The sequence below is a fragment of the Gekko japonicus genome, unplaced genomic scaffold, assembly GCF_001447785.1.
Source record: "Gekko japonicus isolate JY-2015 unplaced genomic scaffold, Gekko_japonicus_V1.1 scaffold2668, whole genome shotgun sequence".
NCBI lineage: Eukaryota > Metazoa > Chordata > Lepidosauria > Squamata > Gekkonidae > Gekko > Gekko japonicus.
Window position 1 is genome coordinate 179,006 of NW_015167137.1, and position 27,751 is coordinate 206,756.

General features: G+C 44.3%; 1 protein-coding gene across 1 annotated transcript in view; it reads left to right on the plus strand.

The window, feature by feature from the left end:
• Positions 1-13,869, plus strand: part of LOC107112007 (C-type lectin domain family 2 member B-like) — a 15,084-nt gene extending 1,215 nt beyond the window's left edge. The window contains exons 2-6 of the mRNA XM_015413063.1: positions 2,889-2,962; positions 6,643-6,753; positions 9,648-9,835; positions 10,147-10,244; positions 13,447-13,869. Coding sequence (XP_015268549.1) covers positions 2,941-2,962; positions 6,643-6,753; positions 9,648-9,835; positions 10,147-10,244; positions 13,447-13,588 — 561 coding nt within the window. The 5' untranslated portion in view covers positions 2,889-2,940 and the 3' untranslated portion in view covers positions 13,589-13,869. The remainder of the gene's footprint in view (positions 1-2,888; positions 2,963-6,642; positions 6,754-9,647; positions 9,836-10,146; positions 10,245-13,446) is intronic.
• Positions 13,870-27,751: the final 13,882 nt, after the last annotated feature.

A 27,751-nucleotide genomic window follows, 5' to 3' on the forward strand; every position in this document is an offset into this window, starting at 1 on the left:
TGTCCAGATGACCCAGATCAGTTCTCTTGGAGACAATGGCTGCTTTGGGCAGTGGATTCTATGGCATTATAACCTGCTGAGGTCCCTCCTCACCCCAAACCCTGCCCTCCCCAGGCTCTACCCCTCAAATCTACAGGTATTTCCCAACCCAGAGTTGGCAACTGTGTAATTGGCTACGGAACCCTTGGAACCCAGAAACCGTGGCACAGGAGGAGGTGCTTTTCTACCTTAGCTGTGACAGCATAGCCCCAAATTAACATAAGCCAACCTCCAGGCAGCACCTGGAGATCTCCAGCTATTAAAACTGATGTCCAGATGACCAAGATCAGTTCTCCTGGAGACAATGGCTGCTTTGGGCAGTGGATTCTATGGCATTATACCCTACTGAGGTCCCTCCCTACCCCAAATCCTGCCCTCCCCAGGCTCTACACCTCAAATCTACAGGTATTTCCCAACCCAGAGTTGGCAACCTTGTAATCGGCTATGGAACTACTTTCCAGACCCTTGGAACCCAGAAAACATGGCACAGGAGGAGGTGCTTTTCTACCTTAGCTGCCACTGCATAACACCCCCCTCCCCCTCAAAAAATAAGTCAGAGGTGGAGAGAACCATATCTGTTACCATGAGGCTGTCCTCCCATTCTACCCACTTGGGGCAGCAAAATGACTTGAGACAGCCCTGCCTTATAGCTAAGCAGAAGGAAAGAAACATGGCTTGCCTCCCTCCATTTTCCACTTCCCTCTGCCGCCCCACCAGCCACAGTCGGGACACTCATCTGGAGCTTCCTTCTAGATCTCGTTGTATTTCTTCCCACAACAGGCATTACTCCTAGTAGGCTATAATGGAGAATCGATCTGGGGGTATCTGGAGCTCGGGAGGAGTTGTTTTTTGAAGTAGAGGCACCAAATTTGCAGCATAGCTGCTGGTTCCTCTCTTCAAAACCCCCCCGAAATTTCAAAAAAATTGGACCAGTTGTGGCGATAAGATGTCAAGACTTGAGCCTTCTGCAAATGACACTGCACAGGTTGAAATCAGTATGCACAAAGAGTGAGTGGGCACACAGGCACTGGCCTTGCCCCTTGCCTGCATACAGTTGTTGGCTTGTGAGCACATGCCAGAAGTGTATGTGTATAAGCGCCTTCCCTATGGTTGGGAAACCTTTTTCAAGTGTTCCTGATTACAGGCATGGAGTCAACGTATGCACATGCTGTGCCTGTGAGCCAGTGGAGCCAGAACTTGCATGCTTACTGGTCCTCTGTGCATGTTGATTTCAACCTGTGCAGTGTCACATATAGAGGGTTCTGATGCAAAGGATGTCAAATGGCTCAGAAAGAGTGACCTTAAGTACAGGGGTCTTCAGGCTTTTGGAGCCTGCAGGCACCTTTGGAATTCTGACACAGGGTGGTGGGTTCAATTACAAAATGGCTGCCACAGGAGGTGTAGTCAACTGCAAAATGCCAGAGAGTGAGGCTAAGCATAATTTATTTATTTACTGGATTTTTTACCCTGCCCTCCTAGCCACGGCCGGCTCAGGGCAGCTTACATAAAATCAGTACATAATTTAAAATAAAACATGAATCAATTTAGATTAAAACAATTCTAAAATCATTAAACTATACAACTCAATAAAGTGCTAGTAGCATTAATTCCCGATGGCTGTGATTACTCAGTCCACTCTCCTCATAGTTGGTTCCTCGATCTTCTTTTAATTGTCCATCCGGCAGCTGACTCGAGCTGTTATTAAGAGTTCCGGGGAAACAAAGGGCTCTCTCTCACCTTTAGCTATCAGTTCTTAATTGTTAACGATGGTGGTTAACGGTGGTGGCGGCTCCGAAAGCCTGGCGGAAGAGCTCTGTTTTACAGGTCCCGTGGAACTGCATGAGGTCCCGCAGGGCCCTGATCTCCTCTGGGAGCTCATTCCACCAGAGTTGGAGCCACCACCAAGAAAGCCCTGGCCCTGGTTGTTGCCAACCTGGCCTCCTTAAGACTTGGGAAGGCCAGTCAGTTCTGGCCCCCTGATCACAGTGCTCTCTGGGGAACATGTGGGGAAAGGTGGTCCCTCAGGTACTACTAATTCTAGTAGTAACTCTTAAACATTTGGCAGAAGCTCTGTGTAACAGGATGCCTTTTTAAATGAAGACATTTGTGTAAAATATTCTCTACCGTACCCCTTCAGCCATGCAGTAAAGATCCTTGTGTTAGTTTGGTCGCTGCTGACAAAGCAACTTCTAAAAGAATCTGCACAGCCAGTCAGAGGGTCTTCTGTGCAGAAGCCCTATCTGATCCCCCTCAGTTTCTAGAAACGCTTGGCAGGTACCAGGAAAGGGGTCAGTGGGCACCACACTGCGGACCACAGAGAATTGGAGGCTGCCCAGGAAATCCAACACCATCCCATTTAATTTCTAGAAAAGAAATGTCTTAGTGTAGAAATTAATTCTTTGTTGGTCTGCAAATGCAAAAAGTCCTAGCCCCATGCCAGAACTGAGTGGGGGAAGGAGTTGAACAAAATCAAACAGAAGTAGAAAGAAATGATATTCCAGGGCTAATAATACATACGTCTTTATACACCTTTCTTTCAACATAGATTCACATAATGAATAATAGAATCAATGAAAATATCCAAACACAATTAAAATAGCATTAACAAGAATTAAAGAGTCACTGGGTCTGAATGACGTGCACCTGAGACATACTACGTCTCACAGCCATACAACCTGCTAAATACTCATGTATATATAGTAATAGGAGGGATCCATATGTGCCTGTCCTTCCAGTTATAGCTCCTCCCCCCTTTCACTGTATTTGGGCCACTGTTAGAAATAGGATTCTGGGCTAGATGGTTTTATGGGCTGATTAAGAATGGCTCTTCTCATATTATGTTTTTATAGAACTGATCCTGATTTTGAACTTCTACAACAAGACAGAGGTGAAGAGAACAATATGCCTCAAAGAGCAGAGTGCAGTAAGTAGGAGCAGCAGTACCTGAACATGCAGTTGACAAAGCAATTCTACTTAAACCCAGTCTTTGTAAATCTAGTTTACATGGTCTGCCCCTATCCCCCCTATCCATGCCAAAGTTCTAGTCTGCATGTTATGGAAAGTGCCATCAAGCTGCAGCCGACTTACGGTGATCCCATAGGGGTTTCAAGGTAAGAGACATTCAGAGGTGGTTTTGCCATTGTCTGCCAGTCCAACACTCTGTGTCACACAGTACCGAAAACCCAGGTGCCATCAGGAGGTCCCAGTGGGGCCAGGACACTAGAAGCCCTCCCACTGTTGCACTCCCCCCCCCCAGCACCAAGAATACAGACCATCACTTGCCCCAGCCTCAGAGTTTCTATCTATACCTTGTGGCTAATAGCCACTGATGGACCTCTGCTCCATTATGCTTATCCAATTCCCTCTTGAAGCCATCCATGCTTCTAGCCACCACCACCTCCTGTGGCAGTGAATTCCACGGGCTAATCACTCTTTGGGTGAAGAAGTACTTCCTTTTATCTGTTCTAACCCAACTGCTCAGCAATTTCATTGAGTGCCCACGAGTTCTTGTATTGTGAGAAAGGGAAAAAAGTACTTCTCTCTCCACCTGGTCTTTCCCATGCATAATTTTATAAACCTCGATCATGTCACCCCTTCGCAGTCATTTCTCCCAAGCACTTTAACTTTTCTTCATAGGGAAAGTGTTCCAACCCTTTTATTATTCTAGTTGCCCTTTTCTGCACTTTTTCCAAAGCTATAATATCCTTTTTGAGGTGTGGTGACCAGAACTGTATGCAGTACTCCAAATGAGGACGTACCATCGATTTATACAGGGGCATTATGATACTGGCTGATTTGTTTTGAATTCCCTTCCTAATAATCCCCAGCATAGCGTTGGCCTTTTTTATTGTAGTCGCACACTGTCTAGACATTTTCAATGAGTTATCTACTATGACTCCAAGATCTCTCTCTTGGTCAGTCTCTGCCAGTTCATACCCCATCAATGTGTATTTATAGTTAGGATTTATGGCTCCAATGTGCATCACTCTGCACTTGGCCACATTGAACCTCATTTGACACGTTGATGCCCACTCGTCCATCCTCGACAGATCCCTTTGGAGTAACTCACCATTTATTTATTTATTTATATCTTCAGTTTCTACCCCGCTCGAACCCCGAAGGGTCTCTGAGCGGCTTACAGTTCCAGATTTGACCCTAGCTAAGGCCACATATCTGCAGGGGTTGGGGCTGCCTACCGGTACCCAGGTGACAGGACTCACTGTTTTTCTCCTCCGTTGTTCTTTTATTCCCGGCGGTCTTTTCAATGTTATTTCTCATGCGGTCGCCGGTCCAACGGCTTCTTCTTTCTTTTTGGCGGGCCCGTCCGGTGTGTGGGTCGCATTGGCTTATAGCGCAGCTCTCGTCTGTTACGGCTCCGCTGCGCTTGCGTCACGACGCCACATCCCTCTGTGGCTCCGCCTCCGATTCCACCTCCGTCACTCCGCTTGCCTCGCTCCGTCGCTGCCATTTCCACCATCGCCGCCGCCGTTGCTTCCACTTGTTCCTGCCACACACCCCATACGGGGAGGGTGCCCCCTGCCACCTAAGGGCAAGTACCCATTCATCTACTCGCTTTATGTATATTTAATCCTCCCTGGCTCTCACCACCCTGAACAACTTCGTGTCATCTGCAAATTTAGCCACTTCACTGCTTACTCACAACTCCAAATCATTAATAAACAAGTTTAAAAGCATCGGACTGAATACTGATCCCTGCGGTACCCCACTGCTTACCACCCATCTATACTCTCACTCTCTGTTTCCTTTTCATTAGCCAGTTTTTGATCCACAAGAAGACTTGTCCTTTTATCCCATGACTATTGAGTTTACTTAGGAGCCTTTGATGAGGAACTATCAAAAGCTTTCTGGAAGTCAAGGTAAACAACATCTATTGGGTCCCCCTTGTCCACATGTTTGTTCACTCCCTCAAAGAACACTAACAGGTTAGTGAGACAAGATCTTCCCTTACAGAACCCATGCTGAGTCTGCCTCAATAGGTTTTGTTTTTAAATAGTTTCAAGTCCATGATTGCTACACAGAGGCAGCCAATGGCAAACCGCCTCTCGATGTCTCTTGCCTTGAAAACCCTATGGGCTCTCCATAAGTCAACTATGACTTGATGGCAAAAAAGCAGGGGGGTGGTTGATATTTTTAACATGCTGTGTTTGGGGGGGGGGCTGATATTTTTAACTTGTGTTAATCCACCAGTGTTCTGGGTCTCCTCACGCAGAGTATTCCTTACCATATAAATTACTGGGCACATGCATATTTTCTTAAATTGCATACTGTATGTAAGCCTGCAGAATTTGGGCTGGATTTCTGGTCTATGGTGGCGTGCCAAGCAGACTCATTTTCTGGACCTCCTGGGGGGTGAAAGCTGTGCACCAGCAGAAAGGGGGGGGGGGAGGAATTGCTACCTCCCACAGAGCCTGGTTGAAAGGCTCCTTGCCAGGGGACTTTTTTTGTATTTTAAAATTTTTATTTTGTTTCCATATATATACTCATACATTTCATCTACTCAGCTTACATACATATCAGAGTCTTTCCCTTCTTGTTTGTCTCTACCAATTGGGGATATTATTTTCCTGACAATTTTTCTATCCACTTATATACATTTTCCCATCTCTTCTCATGTACCTTTTCATTCTTATTCTGTAACATTAAGCTTAAGTCATCCATTCTGGCTAGGTCCAGTATCTTAACTATTAATTCTTCCCTCGTAGGTACAACTTCAGCTTTCCATTTTTGAGCTACTAGCAATCTGGCAGCTGTTATAATGTAGCTTAGTATATATGATTCTTGCTTATTATATCCTTTCGGGATCATATTTAACAAATATATTTCAGGTTTTATCACTACATTTTTTCCCAGACTTTCTTGGATTACCTTCCTAACCATCCTCCAGTTGGGTGAGCCAGAGGAGGTGGATAAAGAGGAAAAGGGCAGTAAGTCCAATGGCGAGCTGGACTCGGGGTCTTCTGGAGAAGACTCTCTGTCTGAGAAAGGGGCAGCAGCTCCTAAAAGTCTTTATAAACTGTGGAAAAGAAAGTATAAGAAAAAATGAAAGCTGAAGGACTCTGAATTGTGCCTTTGAAAATACTGTAGTTAATATTGAGATGCTTAGGAGTCTTTTTCCAACAGCTGAATTTAAGATTTAAAAGTTATATTAGCATATCTGACTAAGTTCATAAAATTGTTAGCATTTTAAGGGATGACATTGTGTACAAGCTAATTTGATGATCTCCTCTCTTGGGTTTTTAGTTAGTAGTGGTTATCTTTTCTTTCTCCTTAAATGTAGTCCCTGTCCCCTATTTTCATTGTAGTTTGTAGTCCTTATATAAAATGCAATAAAAAAAATCCCCTTTGGGGGGCCAAAAAAAAGAGAGAAAAAAGAATTTGGGCTGGCTGATACACACTCCCTGCTTAAATACAGTATACATAAGCTTTAGCAACCAATATCATAGCCATGGACAAAGCTTCTACTAGTTAGAAGATTTGTTCATGTGCCCAGAGTAGAAACACATCACTTTCACATTCTCCTTCCTTCCCTCCAAGCATCACTGCCAGACTCAAGCATTGTTTTTGTGCTTTGTTTCCTTCCAGGGTGTTTCAAGAAAAATTGCTGCAGAACGTCTCCACGAGTATTAGTCTTACTTGTTTCCATTGCCATCTTATCCCTGGTCCTCAACTTTGTTCTTCTTTTAAAGTCACCAGGTGAGTCTTCTGACTCCATTCTCAGTCTTTGGCTCTGTGTTTGTGTAGTGGTTAAGTGCACGGACTCTAATCTGGGAGAACTGGGTTTGATTCCCCACTCCTCCACTTGCACCTGGCTGGATGACCTTGGGCAAGCTGTAGTTCTGATAAGAGCTGTTCTTGAAAAAGAGCAGTTTCTGTCAAGAGCTCTCTCAGCCCCACCTACCTCACAGGGTAGGGTGTCTGTTGTGGGGAGGGGAAGGGAAAGGAGTTTGTAAGCTGCTCTGAGACACCTTTGGGTAGTGAATGGTGGGGTATAAATCCAATCTCCTCTTCTTCTTCTGTGTGATTCACAGCAATGTCTTTCTTTCTTTGGCTCCTACAGTTTGGCTCCTAATGCCAAGTTCATCCTCAGAGTATTCTGAGAACTGTTTCTCTTTGGCTTCTTCACTCTGATAAGCATCAGAATCAAGGAATCAGATGGCAGGGGACAGCTGTGGTTTCCTGTACTCCACAAGATTCTCCCTTGCACATGGCGTCTGCATTCAGATGCTTACTGAGGCAACATGGGAAGAGGCCTGGGTTGAAGTGGGGAAAGACACACTGAGGATGTAGTGATGGCCACAGGCATGTTGTTGTTGCAGTTCAGTCGCACAGTCGAGTCCAACTCTTCGCGACCCCATGGACAAGATCACGCCAGGCCCTCCTGTCTTCCACCGTCCTCTGAAGTTGGCTCAATTTCATGTTTGTTGCATCAATGACACTGTCTAACCATCTCATCCTTTGCCATCCCCGTCTTCTTTGACCTTCAATCTTTCCCAGCATCAGGGTCTTCTCCAGTGAGTGCTCCCTTCTCATTTGGTGGCCAAAGTATTTGAGCTTCAGCTTCAGTATCTGGCCTTCCAGGGAGCAGTCAGGGTTGATTTCTTTTAGGATTGACTAATTTGATCTCCTTGCAGTCCAAGGGAATCTCAAGAGTCGTCTCCAGCAACATAATTCAAAAGCATCTATTCCTCGGTGCTCAGCCTTCCTTCTGGTCCAACTCTGGCAGCCATACATTACTACTGGGAATACCATTGCTTTGACCATATGGACTTTTGTTGGCAGGGTGATGTCTCTGCTTTTTATTATGTTGCCTAGGTTTGCCGTCGCTTTCCTCCCAAGGAAATTTCATGGCTGCAGTCACTGTCTTCAGTGATCATGGATCCCAGGAACATGAATTCCTTCACTACTTCCATGACTTCCCCTTCTATTTGCCAAGGAGTGATGGGGCCGGATGCCATGATCTTAGTTTTTTTGATGTTGAGCTTCAAGCCCACTTTTGCGCTCTCCTCTTCTCCCCTGAGCCAGGGGCTCTTTAGGTCCTCTTCAGTTTCTGCCATCAGAGTGGTATCGTCTGCATATCTGAGGCATAGGGAAGAGGAAACTGGAAGACAAAAGCAAGGAATGCAACAATGAAGGTTTAGTAATAGACATATATACATACTAATTCTTTATTGAAAACAAAGTGGTCATGGGATAATGGAAAGAGCTCTCACTTGCTATAATTTGACACACTGCTGCTGAATACAGAGTATGAATTTAAGCTTGGAATTGGTGCAGATGTTACTGAAACTGTAATTTTTTTCTGTATAAACATTTGTAGCTGTATTTAACAGCAGGAAACTCAACTGGTATTAATGGTTATATTACCATTGCTTCCTGTACTGCTGAAGCCTAGCTTGTAGGATCTTGAGCATGACCTTGTTAGCGTATGAAATGAGTGCAATTGTGCGATGTACAGACAGGGGGATTCTTTTTTTCTGCAAACCTAAGGGAGCCCTCAGGATTGCAGAAAAATCCGAAAATTTAATAAAAACAAAAATGAAGAACTCCAACAGAGATCTTTTTACCCAGGCTTTTAATTAGAGGTTTTATCTTACCAGCTTTTAAATGGTCTGCTTCTGTTTTATGGATAGTTTTTATGCTGTTTATGCCCAATGGCTTGTTTTTCATGGCTTTTTTTCTATATTGTTATATTGTTTTCATTGTAAGCCACCCTGAGCAGGAAATAATCTTCTTCTTCTTCTTCTTCTTCTTCTTCTTCTTCTTCTTCTTTCTTCTTCTTCTTCTTCTTCTTCTTCTTCTTCTTCTTCTTCTTCTTCTTCTTCTTCTATCTAGAAGTAGAAAGGTATATATTTATGGAAGTATAAATTGTCTTGTGAGAAACAGAAAGCTGAAATCTGAAAGCTGGGATCTGAGCATCTATTCTCAAGCACTGCAGTGGGAGGATTTGGTCTTTATTTTTTAATAACTATTCCTTGCAGCTGCTTGGGGAACCTGGAGCCCACCCTTCAAAAAAAATCTAGTTTAGCCCATAGGAAGCTTTACATATGAGGATCTTTATTTAATGAAAATATTTATACCCCACCTTTCCCAGAGAAGGCTCAAGATTACCTCCACATTTTGCCTTCGGATGTTGGGGATATTGATTGATCTGACAAGAATATGCATCCTGATACTGGAGTTGGATCCAAATACCATGAATGCAGCAATATTGTATAATGACATGTTACTGCCTTCTGCCTCCCAGTGCAGCCTCCCCATGAAATTCTGCTCCTTGGATCCAGGAGACCCTAAGAAACAGTTTAAAGGGGGTGGCAGGGGGTAATTGGGAAAAATTGCCTCCTTCCTCCTCCAATGGAAGTGCTGTTATGCTGGTGGAAGAGAACCCTTTGATCTAGTCCAACCTATGCCCTTTCTTATTGATGAGTAGGAATAAAGACTTCCATTTCTTCTCTGCTTCACATTAACTGGAAAGTGCTAGGAGGGATGTCAATTCATTTATTACAGATTCTTATGCAGTTGGGGGTTTCATCATGGGAGAAAAAGATTTGGTGGTGTATTGTTTGATTCTGTTCCTTTCTCTGATATAGCAGCAAAGCAGCAGCTGGGATGTAGTTTGGTATCCCCACCACAATGTGGTCTGCCATGCCCACGTTATTGGATCGGATATGAGGGGAAGTGCTATTACTTTTCAAGGGAAAAACGGGACTGGGTCTCTAGCAAGCACTACTGCTCTTCACACAATGCGTCCCTGGCCAGGATTGACAAAGAAGAAATGGTGAGATGGGCAAATATTCTGTTTCCCCTAGACTGGTCCTTCTGAAGATACCTCTTACCACACACTACCACACACCACACAGTGTACACACTGAAGATACCTCTTACCACACACTACTGTGTACAAACATGCTACCAGGGAGATCCAACACCATCTCCCTGAGCCCAGCTAATACTCAGAGGCTGCAAACCATGCTTATAGCCACAAGCTCCAAGTCTCCCCTTTCCTGCCACTTCAAGGACCTCTGTTCAATCAGTAGCTTGTGTTCATTTACTGCTTTGCATTCTAATCCATCTCTTCTACTATTAAAGGATTTTGTGATGCGGCTCAAAGGCAAAAATATCCATTGGATTGGGCTCCGTAGAATCTTAAGGAAGGACTGGACATGGGCAGATGGAGAAAATGCCACGTGAGTAATTCTGTTTCCTTTCAGTGAGGCTTCAGTGTCTGCTTTTAGCCTGTCTGCTGTTCAGTGTTTATAGGATATATGTGATGATCAGTGTTGCCAGGATATTGTTGTACAAAATCTCAACATGAACTTGAAATTGAGAGTCAGGTCCAATGATAATGCTGAGGAGCATGAAGCACAGTTTCATTAGGTCTCTATCGTGGTTAGAGTGCTGGATCAAGGAGGCCCAGGTTCGAATCCCCACCCTACCATGGAAGCCTGCTGGCTGACTTTGGCCCAGTCACACACTTCAGCCTATTATACCTCACAGGGTTGTTGTGAGGATAAAATGGAGAAAAGAATGATGTAAGCCATGCTGGGCCCCCAGTGGGGTGTAAATGAAGTAAAAAAAAAAACCTTATTCACTGTATCACAAATAGGCTACTCCCCCCCCCTTTTATTGCCATCAAATCACAGCTGACATATGGTGACCCCAAGGCAAGAGACGTTCAGAAGTGGTTTGCCATGGCCTGCCTTTACGTTGCAATTCTGAACTTCCCTGGTGGTCTCCCGTCCAAACACTAACGAGGGCTGACAATGCTTAGTTTTCGAGATCTGATGAGATTGGGCTATCCAGGGCTATTCAGGTTAGAGGGGGGGGAGAGAGAGAGAGAATAAACTGTTTAATTTGCTTATTTATTTTGCAGGGCAGACAACAGTAGGTTGGCTGGTGGAGTACAAAGGGGGGGGGAGGAAGGAAGCAGGAAAAGGGGAGTGGCTGTGGGGGCTGCCAGGGAAAAGAAAGATACAGGGGAAAATGAGGTGCCCCTTGCAAGTCCTTGCAGGTTCCCCACTGCGCAACTGGGCCTTGCCCAGTGGCTGGCACTATGCAATTGGGTCACAGTTTTCCCAGGGAGAGATTGAGGGGTAGAGAGAAAGGGAAAGCTGAAGATGGGGGAAGATAACGGTAGGATGCTTGATGGATGAGGAGAAAGGGAAGCAGGAAAAGGGAAGAGGGTATGGGGGCTGTCAGGAGGCTCAAAAGAGAAATAGTGTGGGGAAGGAGGTATGAGGTAAAATGGGATGTCCTGCAAGTCTTTATTGTCCACCAGTTGTTATATCTAATTCTGAACTGAGCCTCTAGAGGAAGGATCAGGGATATGCACAATGAGGCCAGAGACAAAAAAAAGAGTCTCCCCCTGCACAAAACCGAGAGAGGCACTGTGTTTGCAGAAAAATGTGAAATCTTTAAAAAATGAGAAAATGGAGATAAAACCCCCCCAAAGATCAGAAGCAACAGCTGTAGCTTTAAGAAATGAATGCCCACTGAGATCTCATGAGACGATATTTTGATATCTTGACAGCTGTGTTGGGATTTGCTGGACAGCCACAGCTATATAGCTGTGCCTTCCAAGCTTCGGTTTCTGTCAGTCAAATCGGTGGGGGAAGACATTGATAAAGGTAAAATATGTATAGAAGGGAAGAAAACAGGGAAATAGAATAGAAGAAGAAGCTAAAGGGGAAACAGAAAAAGGTACTTAATGGGATCAGAGAGGAAAAAATGGGGAGCAACTGCCATGGGGATAAAAGATATAAAGGCTGAATACCAAGGTGGGCAGCTAAAGGTAGGTTGGTGAGAGGGGAGAAGGAAGCAGGAAAAGGGAGAAGTGGTTAAGACGCTTAACTGCAGGCTGTGGAAGGTCGGTAGTTCAGCAGTTCGAGACCCGAATTGCTGCATGACGGAGTGAGCTCCTGTCTCTAGTTCCAGCTCCTGCCAACATCTTTTTCTGTTCCAGTGTGGGTTTGGTACAACAACGGAGCAAATACTAGATGCGGATTGGGCCTAAGTATCACAAAACTGGTTGAATGCTCTAATGATCCTGTTTCAACTGTTCATGGCAATATAATAGATGTACAGTTTTTCATCCTCACATGACTATATACCTTACGCAAGTGCCAGCTAACTGAGAGTTGTCTAGTTCAACTGGCTGCTCACAGTCACTCTGATCATGGGCCTTTCATCACTGTGTTTATTTTGACATCATCATCATCATCATCATCATCATCATCATCATCAATCACCCACCTTGCAGAGCAGGCTCTGGCTGATTAACAACATTTTAGACATTTAAAAATACATTGACATATAATTAAAATTACTGATAGTAACAAGATATTAAAACCTATCAAGACGGCAATATAAACCTCCATTTCCAGTCACATCACTGTCCCTGCATGGCAAGGCAGGGAAGGATATATGGGGGCCATAGAATAAAAAAGATAGTATGAACTTGGCTTTGCCAGTGGTGGTTAGTTATTTTAATAGTTCCTGAGAAGTATTGTGGGCTCATTTAGAACAGGCCTCCGCATTCTTGATTTACACTAGTTAGGCTGCGATCATACGCATAATTAATCCTGACATAGGTGCGAATGCCGGATGGATTTAAAGGGCACAATCAGACTACAACATCTGGGAAACGCCCCGCAGCTGTCGACAACCCATTCTGTTCCGCCACAGAAGCGGAGTTAAAAGACACTGAGGAAAATCCAGTAGTAAATGGGTTGCGACGGGCCACGGACAGACTTTCCCATGTCTGATCGCTCCAGCGCACTCTCATGGCATCGGGATCAGGCCATCCTGACTCCGTGCCATTGTTCCCCCCCCCCCCCCCCCCCGCTCAGCCACTAAACCCAAAATCCTAAATGGGTCGGTGCGGAGATGCAATTAATCGATCCCTTGGTTAAGCACATGGGGAAAAAATGGCACACAACCCCCTCCGACTCACCTAAATTTGCATCTGATCACGTACTGACAGACTGCACCTGCAGCTTCAAAGGGAGGTGTGGTCATGCAACTGCGGGTCAAATTCCTCAGGAGGAAATAGCCTCGCTCCCCCCCCCCCAATTTTTCTGGCGCATGTGACCACAACCTTAGATGACTTTTAGAATAATCACAGGACTCCATACATGTGTAAAATAAGTTAGGATAGGGTATATATACACCATTTCTAGGAATGAGGATGAACCTGAAGTGATAGGAATTTTTCCTATGGGTTGCCTATGGGTTTTGAAGAAGCTGCATAGCTTTAGCTTTTATACTTGTAACTTTTATACTCCACCCCTCCAGAAAATCTGTATGTGGTGCATTTTTCCAGTGACCTCAGATATGCCTGCTGCTCTCAAGAAATGTCTGAATCTTACTTGACTCCTGTTTTTGTTGTAGGATGGAGGTCAATGGAGGAGGAGGAGACTGTGCGTTTCTAGACAACACAGGCAAAGCTGTTGCTTCAGGATGCCACACAAAATTACCTTGGATCTGCAGCAAGCCTGCTGCATGTACAACAAAGGACGTCACAGATATATAGGCAGGAGTGTCGGGTACGGCAAGAAAAATAGTTATGGCTCACCTGGGAAAATAATGCTGCTGTGACTTGGTACTGGTTGACTGGGGACAGTGCTGATGTCGAAGTCTACCCTGCTGTGAAACAACTGTGTTTCTTTTCTCAGGTTGCAAACGTCACACAGCAGTAAAGAGGAGAAGTGGTCAAGAAATGTTCAGATCCTGGTTTGAGTGACCTAACTAATTATTTAAACCCCATTTATACAGTTAATGTTATAAAGAAATCATAGTGTTTTTTTCCTCTCTCCTCTATTTCTGTAACTTTCCAAGCAGCACAGTGAACATGATCCCCAACATGATTTTGCTAGGCCTTTGTCTCAAGAGATATCTTTCCTCCATCTTACACAGGAACCAACATTTGCATTCATGAACCTAAAGAATTTGGAAACATTTAAGAAATAAAAAGATTGGTATGTGCCTGCCATAAAGTCAAGGAAGCCAGAATATTTGCAATACTAAAGGCTTGCCCACATGCAGAAACCCACATTTCACCTCCAGCCAGCAAACAGTGCCTGACTGTCTGACCTGAGTCAAGGGAACAAAGAACATCCTGAAATTGTAACATTCTTGTCTTTGTCATTTAAAGATTTGAATGCTATCTTGCATTGTTTTGCAAAGGAGCATCAGGGTGCCCCATTGCCTCTGGAATGTGTGAACATTTCCTAGGCCATGATGGCCCACAGTTAACAGGGCAGTTAGATTAATTGATGCAGTTTATAATTTCTATGGCTCTATCGAAATGTATGGGACCAATATGGTATAAAAGAAGGCCAGAAGCTTCATTTCAGCACTGATTCTCAGAGATCCAGAGAAGGCTTTGCCTTTCGTGATCTCTCTGGGCCAGTCCAGAAGCTTCTGCTGCATGGGAAAATCTTTGTTCTAAATATAGATAACCACTGACTGTCTTTCTTTTTTTGAAGTAACTATTCTGTTTTGTATTTCTTGCATGTATTTAGCTAATAAACTATTTATTGTTTAAATAACCTTGTGTTGCATTCCAGCTAACTTTCTTTTAACATTCTACCCACTTTGGTAAGGGGCACTCACCAGACCATTACGAATCTAGAGGTGCAGGTAACACTATACAGACTGACAAGAGCTACAGGTGCATTCTTACGACAATATGTTGTAGATAATTATATTATAGTTAGTGGATTGGCCCTCTTTCAGACAACTAACCATAATTACTTGAATTAAACCCTGATTTTACCTGATGTGGAACTGAGCCATAATCTCCTGATCACAAGAATCCAAGAACAGTCAAAAGTTTAGAAAAGACTTGTAGTCAGGCCGTAAAAGCCTGGGCCTACCAGCATTAATGAAGTACAGATATTGGACATCTCAACAGCTACTGTCCTCAATTTGTGTCCTATGTCACCCCACCACATCTTCATCTGCTATCATAGCAATACAACTACAGGAAATTAAGCAAAAGTTATATTCTTGAGATCATTTTTACACAGCAAGACTTTCCATTGTAATTTTGATATTGTGAAGCAGTCATGCTCATATACACATCACTCCATCCTGTACCACATTTGAAATTATTCGTATCTTAGAGTAAGAAATGAAACTGGTAAACAGTGGAGAGGATTCACATTGTTGTTTCAGTATGCTGTAACTTCATGGAAAATTGACCACAAAAGTACTGATGATTATTAGTCCTTAAAATTATGTCATAGCAAACTAAGCTGTAAAATCCGGGGTGATGTTCTAAGACACTAGAAGGAAATACTGAATGAGGTCTACCTTTTAACCAATGGTGTTTCACATTTCCCTACTTTTTTAAATAAAGGAAAATACCGCAAAAACTAAAATGTTCAAAGGATTGGATGAGAATATAAGATGTCTGAACTCCAGACAAGTTCCCAAGAGTTTTACAACACAGAGGTCTAATGATAGTTTTCTGATCAGTTTATTGACGTTTACCGTATGTATCCCTTGATCTTTCTTTTCTTTCCTGATTATGCGAATATTATTGCACTATTTATTTATTTATACATTATTTGTATTCCACATTTCTCAGTGAGATTCAAGGTGCATTACATAGTGTAAGTCAAATACAATCAACAGGGTGGGACATCCAATGAATGCTGTAGGATTTGGATTGCAGAAAGCTGAAAACAAGCACACATCAAAAAATACTTTTGATTTTGGATAATTGGGATTGTTTGAAATAAAAAGACCAGTCTTGGTAAAATCTTCGTTTTTATTGTAGCTATCCTTCCCATCAGGGATATTTGTAAGGTTTTCCATCTTTCCAAATCTTTCTTGATTTCCAACATAACATTTTTGTATTATTGAAGTTAATTTTCAATCCAGCCACCTGGCCATAGTCCTGTAAAGTTTTTAAAAGTTTCATAATAGGGACCAATAGATTTTCTAAAATAAAAACCAAATCATCTGCAAAAGCTTGTAATTTATATTCTTCTCCTTTTACTTTGAGTCCTTTAATATATGTGTCTTCTCTAACGATATTGTTCAATATTTCTAGCACTAGTATAAATAGTAGTGGTGAAAGTGGGCATCCTTGTCTGGATCCTTTTTGTATTTCAATATTTTGTGTTAAATCTCCATTAACAAGGACCCTCGCTTGTTGCTTGGTATAGATTGCTCTAACCATTGTAAAGAATTATTTGCCGCATTGTGAAATTAATAGTTGTTGCAGCATGGAGCGCGGTGTGACAGTAGCTCGAAAGAGCGCTGGTCACTTCTGGGTTCGTTTAAAGGGTCTTTTGATGATTTGGAGACCCCCCACTCTCCTGGGGAAAGGAGTGGTGGGTTGCTAGGGGCTTGATCCAGTCCCCTGCATCGTGGCAACTCACAGGGAGCACCAGGGATCACCCCTGATGCTGGATCTGAAGTAGAGCCTGACTCAACAGGCAAAGCCGCTGCTTTTTGCTCCGAGGGGGGGTTAGAAATCACCACTCTGAATAGACGCATGGTGAACTGTGAGTAACATCTGGAGGGGGGATACATTGAAGGGACTGTCATATCTAAAGCCTTTAAAGCCCCCAAAGTGTTTAACAGCATGGGAGGGAGATTTTCCCCCTCAGTTAAAGCGGCCAACAAAAGAGAACAGACAGAAGCATTTTACTTTCACTTTCTGCTCTGGGACGATGTTTGAACAGAAAACCTAGAACCTGCTATAGTAAAAGCTAAAACATACCCTAAGAGGATTTGGGAAACATAGAGACCATATTTCAACGTACCCAATTATTCCCTTCAGCTGGGGAAGGGCTAGGAGGTTCAGAAAGCCCTTTACAAATGTTTGTTGGTCTCCAAAACAAAATATATTGGCTGGCAACATTTGAATGACAGAGGGTTGTTGCAAAAGGGAAAAGCTGTAGAGACTTAAAGGTGGAGAGTGCCTAGAAAACTAAAACATACCCTAAGAGAATTTGGGAAACATAGAGACCATATTTCAACATACCCAATTATTCCCTCCAGTTGGGGGAGGGCTAGGAGGTTCAGAAAGCCCTTTACAATTTTTTTGTTGGTCTCCAAAATGAAATATATTGGCTGGCAACATTTGAATGACAGAGGATTGCTGCAGAAGAGAAAAGTTGTAGAGATTTAAAGCTGGAGAGTGCCTAGAAAGCTGTAATTGCTTCTAATGTACTATTGAAAGGCTTTTGGCTGGAAAAATCCCCCCCCTCACTGGGCTGAGAAAAGTGGATTTGGCTGGAGGGTGAAGAAAGGGGGATTGACCATGAACAGCATTCTTGCGGTTTCTATTAGAAAACAAGAAAGTGAAGAAAACCCAAATATTTAACTTAATTATTGTAAGCAAACTCTGGGAAGGTTGCCAGTGGAATATTTGTGTGTTTAAAAACAAGTGCTGGACAACCAGCCAGTAAGCCTGGACCTGCAAAAACAATTCACCTGAAGTGGCAACAATAATTAAAGGATAAAGAGGCAGAAAAAGGAAGCAGAAAAAGGGACTGGGACTAGTACCAGCTATTGAAAAACCGGCTAAACCTCTTAAATCTATTGAACCTATTTGGTTGAATAGCAAGATGTCATCACAAGGCCAATCAAGTCAATTGAAGAAAACAACAACAACAACATCCTCACCAAGCACATTAACAGCTGGAACATCCAAATTGTCACTGCCTGCACAAAAGGAGATGCAGGCAGTGGTGCAATCATCTATCCAGACTAGTATAGCTGAGGCAATCCAACCAATCAAAATTACTATGGATGAAGTCAGAAATTCTATCCAGACAGCGGTAGATCCCATTAAAAAAGCAATGGAAGACATAATGGAAAAATTCTCTATTAGCTTGCAGGCACTCCAGAAACAAATAACTGATAATACACAGAAGATAACTGAATTGAACGCTTCTACAGCCAATATAGAAATTGAAACACAAGGAATGGAAGATAGGATAAAAGAGACTGAATTAAATAATCAACGATGGAACAAGATATAACAAGACTACAGGTGGAAAGAGCAGCCTTTATCTTATGATTTCAAAATATTCCTGAAGAAAAGAATGAAGATAAAAATGCAGTTTAAAAAGATAGTTGTTGCAGCATGAAGTTCCAGCTGACATTATCAAACACTTTTTTAGTATCCAGAAAAATCAAAACCATTTGTTTCTCCGGATGTGCTTCAAAGTATTCAATTACATTCAATATAGTCCTTACATTGTTTCTAAGTTGTCTTTTTGGTAAAAAACCTGCTTGGTCTTGATGAATCAGAACTCTTTTCAGTCTTGTAGCTAGAACTGAGGCATAAATTTTATAGTCCACATTTAATAATAAAATTGGTCTATAATTTTTAATTTCTTTCTCATCCGTATTTTGTTTATGTATCAAAGTTATTAAGGCTTCATTCCAGGTTTCTGGAATTTTATCTTCAGTTATTATATTTTGTACAAGTGGAGACCCGCAAGAAACTTGCGGAATGGTTATCCTGTTCCTCACACCTTTGCTTCCTCCTGTCTCCCTCTACCTGTCAGAAGCATAAATTTTATAATTCACATTTAATAATGAAATTGGCCTATAATTTGTGATTTCTTTCTCATTAGTATATTGTTTATATATCAAGGTTATTAAGGCTTCATTCCAAATTTCTGGTATTTTGCCTTCAGTTATTATATTTTGTAGTACCTGTTTTAAAGGTAGTATCAATTGATCTTCAAAGGTTTGGTAGAATTCTGCCAGAAGGCCCTCAAGGCCTGGAGTCTTCCCCTTTTTTCTGTTTTTTTTTAATGCTTCTGTTAATTCAGAAAAAGTTATTCCTTCATTTAATATCTTCGTTTGTTCATCAGTAGATTTCTTTGAGTTGTATTTTTTCAGTTATTATATTTTGTATTACTTGTTTTAGAGGTAGTATCAATTGATCTTCAAAAGTTTGATAGAATTCTGTCGGGAGGCCATCAGGACCTGGAGTCTTCCTTTTTTCTGTTTTTTTAAATGCTTCTGTTAATTCAGAAAAAGTTATTCCTTCATTTAATATCTTCGTTTGTTCATCAGTAGATTTCATTGAGTTGTATTTTTTCAGTTATTATATTTTGTATTACTTGTTTTAGAGGTAGTATCAATTGATCTTCAAAAGTTTGATAGAATTCTGCCAGGAGGCCATCAGGACCTGGAGTCTTCCTTTTTTTCTGTTTTTTTTTAATGCTTCTGTTAATTCAGAAAGTTTTTCGTTCATTTAATATCTTCCTTTGTTCTTCACTAGATTTCTTTGAGTTGTATTTTTTCAGTTATTATATTTTGTATTACTTGTTTTAGAGGTAGTATCAATTGTTCTTCAAAGGTTTGATAGAATTCTGCCGGGAGGCCATCAGGACCTGGAGTCTTCCTTTTTTCTGTTTTTTTAAATGCTTCTGTTAATTCAGAAAAAGTTATTCCTTCATTTAATATCTTCGTTTGTTCATCAGTAGATTTCTTTGAGTTGTATTTTTTCAGTTATTATATTTTGTATTACATGTTTTAGAGGTAGTATCAATTGATCTTCAAAAGTTTGATAGAATTCTGTCGGGAGGCCATCAGGACCTGGAGTCTTCCTTTTTTCTGTTTTTTTAATGCTTCTGTTAATTCAGAAAAAGTTATTCGTTCATTTAATATCTTCGTTTGTTCTTCAGTAGATTTCTTTGAGTTGTATTTTTTAGAAAAATTCTTCATTTCATTCTGTGTGGCTTCTCTTTTTTGATATAACTTCTCATAAAAAGCTTCAATATTTTTTTTCAATTCTTTAGGCATGTTTTTTCCTTCTCCTTTCTCAAAAAATGTATATATCTTTTTTCTTTTTCTTTCGGTAATTTGTATGCTAACCATCTAGTTGGTTTATTAGCATTTTCAAAATAGTTTTGTTTTGCAGAGGTAATTTTTTTGGCTATTTCCTGTGTTAACAAAAATTCATTTGATGCTGTAATAACTTCAATTTCACTCTTGTATGTTCAACTGAAGAATCTTGTTTCATTTTCTCTTCTTGCTTCTTGATTTGTTCCTTTATTTTTATAAATCTCTCAGTCTTTTGTTTTCTAATATGTGCAGCTTCTCTGATTATCCAGCCTCTAGCATAGGCCTTATATGCATCCCATACAACTCTAATAGAAATATCTGGTTGTATATTCTGTTTAAAAAACATTTGAAATTCTTTTCTAGTCTCTGTTACAGAAAATGGATCCTCTTATAGGTTGAAAATTGGTGAAAGGACAGGAAGCAGGGACTAGGAATAAATGGACAGTTCTCACTGTTATTTAATTTCATAAATGACCTGGGACTGTAGAGGCCAAATTTGAAGATGACACACAATTATTCAGGATGGTGAAAACCAAGGCTGACTATGAAGAGCACCAAAGAGGATTTCCACAAATTTGGTTAGCCTGCAACAATATGTCCAGGGCCGGCCCGCTCACTAGGTGAACTAGACGTTCACCTAGAGCGGGCTGATCATCAGGGCACCATACTGCACCCACCACCACTGCCAAAAGCCCCCCACCCCTCCAAAAGCAATGTTCACAAAAGCCGGTGTGACCTCCAGAACCCTGAAACCCTCCTCCCTTGTGAAACACGCTCCCGCGTGCTTCTTCTGTGGTGCGCACCCTTTGTGGGCTGCTGCCGCCCCTGCTGCTGCGGAAAATGAGCTCTTGCTCACCCGCTCGAGGGAAGCTCCAGCGCAGACAAGCCCAAAACTAGCCGGGGGGGCACTCAATGCTCGGCTGTGGAAGGACACCATGTGACTCTCCGGCGAAGGAGAGGGCCTCGCAGCAGTAGTCGAGAGCAAGGCAAGGGAGAGGCAGGGGTGCTGCGGTGGCGGTCTCCAGGGCCGCAGCCGAAGGCATGCCTCTCCTCGCCCCCCTGCTCGTTGCAACAAGGCAAGCCACGCTCTGAGGAAAAGGAGGGCGGCACCCCCCCCCCGAGCGGAAGAAGGGAACGAGCAATAGATTCTGGTTGTATATTCTGTTTAAAAAACATTTGAAATTCTTTTCTAGTCTCTGTTACAGAAAATGGATCCTCTTATAGGTTGAAAATTGGTGAAAGGACAGGAAGCAGGGACTAGGAATAAATGGACAGTTCTCACTGTTATTTAATTTCATAAATGACCTGGGACTGTAGAGGCCAAATTTGAAGATGACACACAATTATTCAGGATGGTGAAAACCAAGGCTGACTATGAAGAGCACCAAAGAGGATTTCCACAAATTTGGTTAGCCTGCAACAATATGTCCAGGGCCGGCCCGCTCACTAGGTGAACTAGACGTTCACCTAGAGCGGGCTGATCATCAGGGCACCATACTGCACCCACCACCACTGCCAAAAGCCCCCCACCCCTCCAAAAGCAATGTTCACAAAAGCCGGTGTGACCTCCAGAACCCTGAAACCCTCCTCCCTTGTGAAACACGCTCCCGCGTGCTTCTTCTGTGGTGCGCACCCTTTGTGGGCTGCTGCCGCCCCTGCTGCTGCGGAAAATGAGCTCTTGCTCACCCGCTCGAGGGAAGCTCCAGCGCAGACAAGCCCAAAACTAGCCGGGGGGGCACTCAATGCTCGGCTGTGGAAGGACACCATGTGACTCTCCGGCGAAGGAGAGGGCCTCGCAGCAGTAGTCGAGAGCAAGGCAAGGGAGAGGCAGGGGTGCTGCGGTGGCGGTCTCCAGGGCCGCAGCCGAAGGCATGCCTCTCCTCGCCCCCCTGCTCGTTGCAACAAGGCAAGCCACGCTCTGAGGAAAAGGAGGGCGGCACCCCCCCCCCGAGCGGAAGAAGGGAACGAGCAATAGATTAACTGGCATTAAAAATGGGAATAAATCAGATTAAATTGGCAACTTTTGGAACGGGATTATTGCTCGCCGCTCCAATTAAGTGCAAAGACAGAAATGTCTGGTAATCAGCGTCTTTCATTAATGGCACGTCGTTTGGTCGGCTGCCTGTCACCGGCCGCAGCTCCTCCCCAGCTGGAACTGGCGCGTTTGTTCGTGTGCCCCTCGACTACTCCACGAACACTCAGCCAGTCCCCCCTTACTGAATGCAGGCCCATTTCGGCAAAGCAGCACGCAGGGTCAGTGCTAAGCTGTGGAATCTTGTGAGCAAAAATTCTACTTTGTAAGCTATTGGCATTAAAGTTGTGAGCGAGCGACTTGGTTGCTGCATACATTAGTTTGCTCTGGAGCCATCCCTTGAGTCTCTCCCCCCCTTCTTCCTTCCGCCCACAGCACAACCGGGGTGGGAATGGGTGGCCCCCTCATCCGCTTGCCCCTTGCAGACCTTGACCAGCGCTTCAGCCAACAGGCTGACTCCTCTGAGCCTGCTCGGCAGTCCACTGCCCTGCCATGCCTGGCCTTTCCGCTCGGTGGTGGCGGCTGCTGCTCCTGGCAACGCCGGGGGCCTCCCAGGGGAGCCAGGTGATTTGGGCAGGGGGATGACTTGGCCCGCAGCCGCCACCCCTGCAGCCTGCAAAGGGCCTCTGAGCACATGCAGAGCGCTTCCCACTGAGCTGGGCCAATGGGGAGGCAGAGGGCAAAGGAGCCGGGGAGGGGCTCGTGGAGGGCGGATTCATGAGCCCCGGAGGGTGGTGAGAGGAGCGGTCTCCCCTCAAGGGGTGCAGAGAAGAGCCCCCCTCCCCAGCTGCGGACTCCTGTGCCTCCCTCCACTCCCCTTTTGCAGACGAGGGCGGCGCGCTCTGCGCCAAGGGCTGGCTTTCGCCCATGGAACCTTCTGCCACAAGAAGAGCCGGGCCGCTTGAAGGCACCCCCTCCTCTCCAACTGGAAGGCCTGCCTCAAGGGCCACTCCCTGGCCTCCCTCCATCCCTGCTTCTTTTGCTCTGGGCAGACGAAAATAAAGAGGAAACCTCTGGCCCAGTCGAGAACTCTTATTTTTTAAACACTCAGTGGGATCAAGGTGCGCGTCATGAGGGAGCTGCTGTGAGGATTAAACAGAGGAGGGAAAACAGCAGGGAACTCACTGGAGGGATCCAGACCCCCTGGTCTACTTGACCTTGCTGAGTTAGGGACGCCACAAGGCAGCGGGGGGTGGGAGGGCACGACAAGCTAGCCTTGCCTAGTGCGCAAAAAAACCTCGGCCTGGCCCTGAATATGGCGAATGAAGTGTAAAGTGATGCACAATGCAGAATAACAACAACATCCCATCTTCAAGTATATGCTAACAGGGTCTGAACTGGTTGAGGCTGGGAGGGCAAGAGATCCAGTGTGGAGAGCCAGTGTACAACAGACTCTGGAGAACTGGATTTGATTCCCCACTCTTCCTCCACATGAAGCCAGCTGGGTGGCCTTGGGTCAATCAGAGCTCACTCAGCCTTACCTACCTCACAGGGTGTCTGTTGTGGGGAGATGCAATTGTAAGCTGCTTTGAGACTCCATTGGGTCAAAAAAAAGCAGGGTATAAAAATCAACTCTTGTTCATCTTAGTGGATCAATGAAAATGGCACCCAGCATGATACAGCAATGAAAATGGCATTCTATACTGGGGATTATTAGCGAAAGGATCAGAAAAAAATTGGCCAATATCATAATACCTTTGTATAGATCTATGGTGCAGCCTTATTTGGAATACTGTGTGCACTTCTGGTCCTTATAGATCAAAAAGGACATCGCAGAGCTGGAAAAAGTACAGAGGAGGGCAACCAAGATGATCCAGGGGTTGGAGCATGTTATGTACGTGGACCGCCTCCAGGGGTCCGCGGACAGGCCAGAGCTTGGACCCGAAAACAAAGGAAACTTCAGATCCTGGATTCCCCAGCCCCAACCAATAGCCACCTTGGTGGGACATTTAAACCCTCCAGTGGGAGTGGGGGGGGGGGTTTGCTGGTGGATATGCATATAGTTGGCCCTGTTGGCCGTTAGAGTTAGTCTTTGTCTATGTGAAGTACAATAAACGTGTGCTACAGCATGTCGTTGTCCGAGTCCTCCATGCGGCGAACCCAGTACTTTTCAGAGCACCTTCCCTATGAGGGAAGGCTGAAGAGTCTGGGACCTTTCAGTTTAGAAAAAGAGATGATTAAGGCCGTGTTCAGCTGGCAAGCTTAGCATGGTCTGCCTGTGTGTCTAATTGTGTGCATTTTCTCATGGAGCGTTTCAATCAGATGTCCCACCCTTAACCACCACACTGTGCGCTCACATGGTGGTTGATCGATCAGACTGCAGCCATGGAGTGAGCAGACAGGTGGGCATGCTGTTGTCTCATCTGCAGGCCCTTTCCCCTGACAGGAAAAGAGGAGGCAAGCCACAAACAAAGCAGCAGCCTGTCCCTCCCCTCAGCTTCACAGCACGGGCATGGAGGAGTTATGTGCACATCGCTGACTAGTTTTATTTTAAATGGCATCCAGGGAAACAAAAAAGATGGGTCAGACCTGCTTGATGGCTTGGGTTAGCAACAGGGGGATCAGACAACAGGAAATCTGATGTGAAACCAGCTCAGCCTGAAAGGATCAGACTTTCACAGGTGTCAAACGTGCAGTGGGGAGGGGGTAGGGGATGCAGATGGCTGGGGAATGAGAGACAGATGTTGTTGTCTGATCATGCATTTTAAATCTGGAAGGGAATAGCAATCAAACTACACATCTGACCACAGCCTGAGAGAGACATAATATTTATTTATTTAGAATATTTCTATGTTACCTCTTCAGAGTCTTTGTAGAGGCAACTTACAGTTAAAAACCACAGTATAAACAAGCCATTAAAACACGAACAGCATAAAAACATTTTAAAAGAGCAGCCCATTGAAAAGCTTGTAAGATAACACTCTCGCCTGGGTAAAAAGATGTGTTTTAGCCTGGCACCTAAAGGAAAGTAAAACAGGTGCCAAGCAAGCCTCTGGGGGGATGGCATTCCCAAAGGTGAAGGGCCACCACAGAAAATGCCCTATCTCTAGACACCACCTGCCTCACCTCTGACTGCAGAGGCACAGAGGCCAGGGCTTGAGAGGCAGATCTTAACTGCTAGGTGGGATAGTACGGGAGGAGATGGTCCAAGTTGTTTAGGGCCTTAAAGGTAAGAACCAGCCCAAAAACAGATAGGTAGCCAGTGCAACTCTTCAGCACAGGGGTGATACAGTCTCCATAACCGACTCCAGACGGTTGCTCAGACCCCACATTTTGAACTGATTGAAATTTCTGAACCATTTTCAGAGGCAGCCCCCCATAGTGTGTGCATTAAAGTAATCTAACCTGAGCATGGATCACTGTGGCCAAGATCATGCCTGTCAAGGAACGTCGATAGCTGGTGAACCAGCCAGAGCAGATAAAAGATGCTATGTGCTACAGAAGAGACCTGTCCCTCCAAATGAAAGCTGGGATCCAGTAGAACCCCGAAGCTATGGACCTTCAGTGGTAGTGTAACACAGCCCACAGGACAGGCTGACTCCTCTGTCCTTGAGCAGCTGTGTCATTAAGCAGCAACATCTCAATCTTGTCTGGATGGGGCTTCAGTTTATTGGCCGTCATCCATCCCATCACCTCCTCCAGCCACCTATTCAGGACTCTCACAGACCTACCTGGCTGAACTGTTAAGGAGAAATAGCACCGGGTGTCATCTGCATATTGATGACACCTCACTCCCTGGACCAGCTCTCCTGGCATAGATGTTGCAAGCATGGGGGGATCCTGTTGGGCCTCATAGCATAAATGCCATGGGGCCAAGCAGCAGTCCCCCTGCACCATCTTCTGGAATTGGTCAAGTAAGACCACCAAAGCATGGTGCCCTCTATTCCAGTTCAGCCAGCCTCTCAGCTGTTGATAGTATCGAAATCTGCTGAGAGGTTCGGGAGAATCAACAGAGATGCACTCTTCCAGTGAATTCCTCAGTCAAGGTGACCAAGGCTGTTTCCATCCCCAAGCCCAGGCCTGAATCGGATTGAAATTGATCTAGATAATCCATCTCTTGCCTGAAGCTGTGTAGCCACCATCAGCTTGAACACCTTGCCCAAGAATGGAATGTCATCCCCTGGGTAGTAGTTGATTAGGTCATTTTGGTCCAGGTTTTGTGTAGTGGTTAAGTGTGCGGACTCTAAATCTGGGAGAACCGGGTTTGATTCCCCACTCCTCCACTTGCACCTGCTGATGTGTCCTTGGGTCAGTCACAAGCTCTGGCACAGCTGTTCCTGAAAGAGCAGTTTGTGTCAGAGTTCTCTCAGCCCCACCCACCTCACAGGGTGTCTGTTGTGGGGAGGGGAAGGGAAAAGGAGTTTGTAAGCCACTCTGAGACTCCAAGTGAAGGGCGGGGTATAAATCCAATCTCCTCCTTCAGGGAAGGGGTCACAACTGTCTCTTTCAATGTGGTTGAAACTACACTGTCCACCTCCTGGACCCAGTCAACCAGTCTAGCTTGATACAATTAGCCATGAGGGGCAAGCATCAAGGCTGGATGTGGTGGGCCGCTTTGAAGCACCTTGTCCACTTCATCAGGACTGACCAACTGGAAGTCATCTGTACATAAAAGACCAGATTGTGCTTCTATAATATCCTATGACTGAACCAGTTCAACTGTGGTGTCTAATTCATGGTGGATGTGCAACCCATTTTATCTGTAAAATGCACTGCAAAGGAATCACGGTGGGCATGTGTGTTTTCCAGGTCAACATGCTCTGGAGCTTGAGATAAAAGCCCCTTATAAAAATTTATATAATTATGTACAGGGAAAAGAGAGTGGACAGAGAGAACTCATGACAATAGCTCACTTTTGATAGACATATTCTTCCATTTGTTATTGTGTGTCTTTAGGACGCGAAGCAAGGTCTCTTGACAAAAGTGGGTGGGAAATAAGAAGCATGCTAGACAGAGAAAGCACAGTGGGCTTCTGGTAAATTTGTAGCCTGTATAGCAGGTAAGCAGCCATCTGCTCAGTCAGACTGAGATCGTAAGTTCCAATGGTTGACTCAGTATCAGTGCTCAGACGTGGAAAGCAATTTTCTGACATATCCACTTATGAAACAAAGCACAACCATCAAAATAAAAGTTATCCTTGTGCTTTACAAAACAGCCGTTTTCTTCAGCAAGGTCTGATATAGAAAACCTACAAAACAAAGGAAATTATTTCTGAAAAACAGGGTCAGGGTGCTGCTTTAACTCTCACAAGGGAGCATTTCCCCCGTGGGGTTAAATTATTGACTTTTGGATAAGATGGGCAGTCTCTACAACACCTGCTAATCAAGTGCACAACAAGCAAGAAGCCTCCACCCCCACCCCATATGCACCATGTGCTCTTCAGGGAAATTTCCCCACCAACAAAAACAATGCACTGTGATGCAAATAGCTAAGCACTGTGCACACACATTTTCTCATTTTATATAAACTCACATTGTGCTCTTTTACGTAGGGTTGCCAGGTCCCCCCTCACACCACTAGTGTGTGTGGGGGTCACCAGATCCAGGTTAGGAAACTCCTGGTGATTTGGGGGTGGAGCCCGGGGAGGACAGGGACCTCAGTGGGTTACAATCAGTGTTCCCTCTAAGCTGAGTTAGTGTGAGCTAGCTCACAGTTTTGTAGCCTCCAGCTCACACATTTTTGTCTCCGCTCAGGAAGGCTGGCTCCAGAGCGAACTAATTTATGCAGCAGCCAAATCGCCAGCTCACAACTTTAATGCCAGAGTAGCTCACAAAGTAGAATATTTGCTCACAAGACTCCACAGTTTAAAGGGAGCATTGGTTACAATGCCATAGAGTC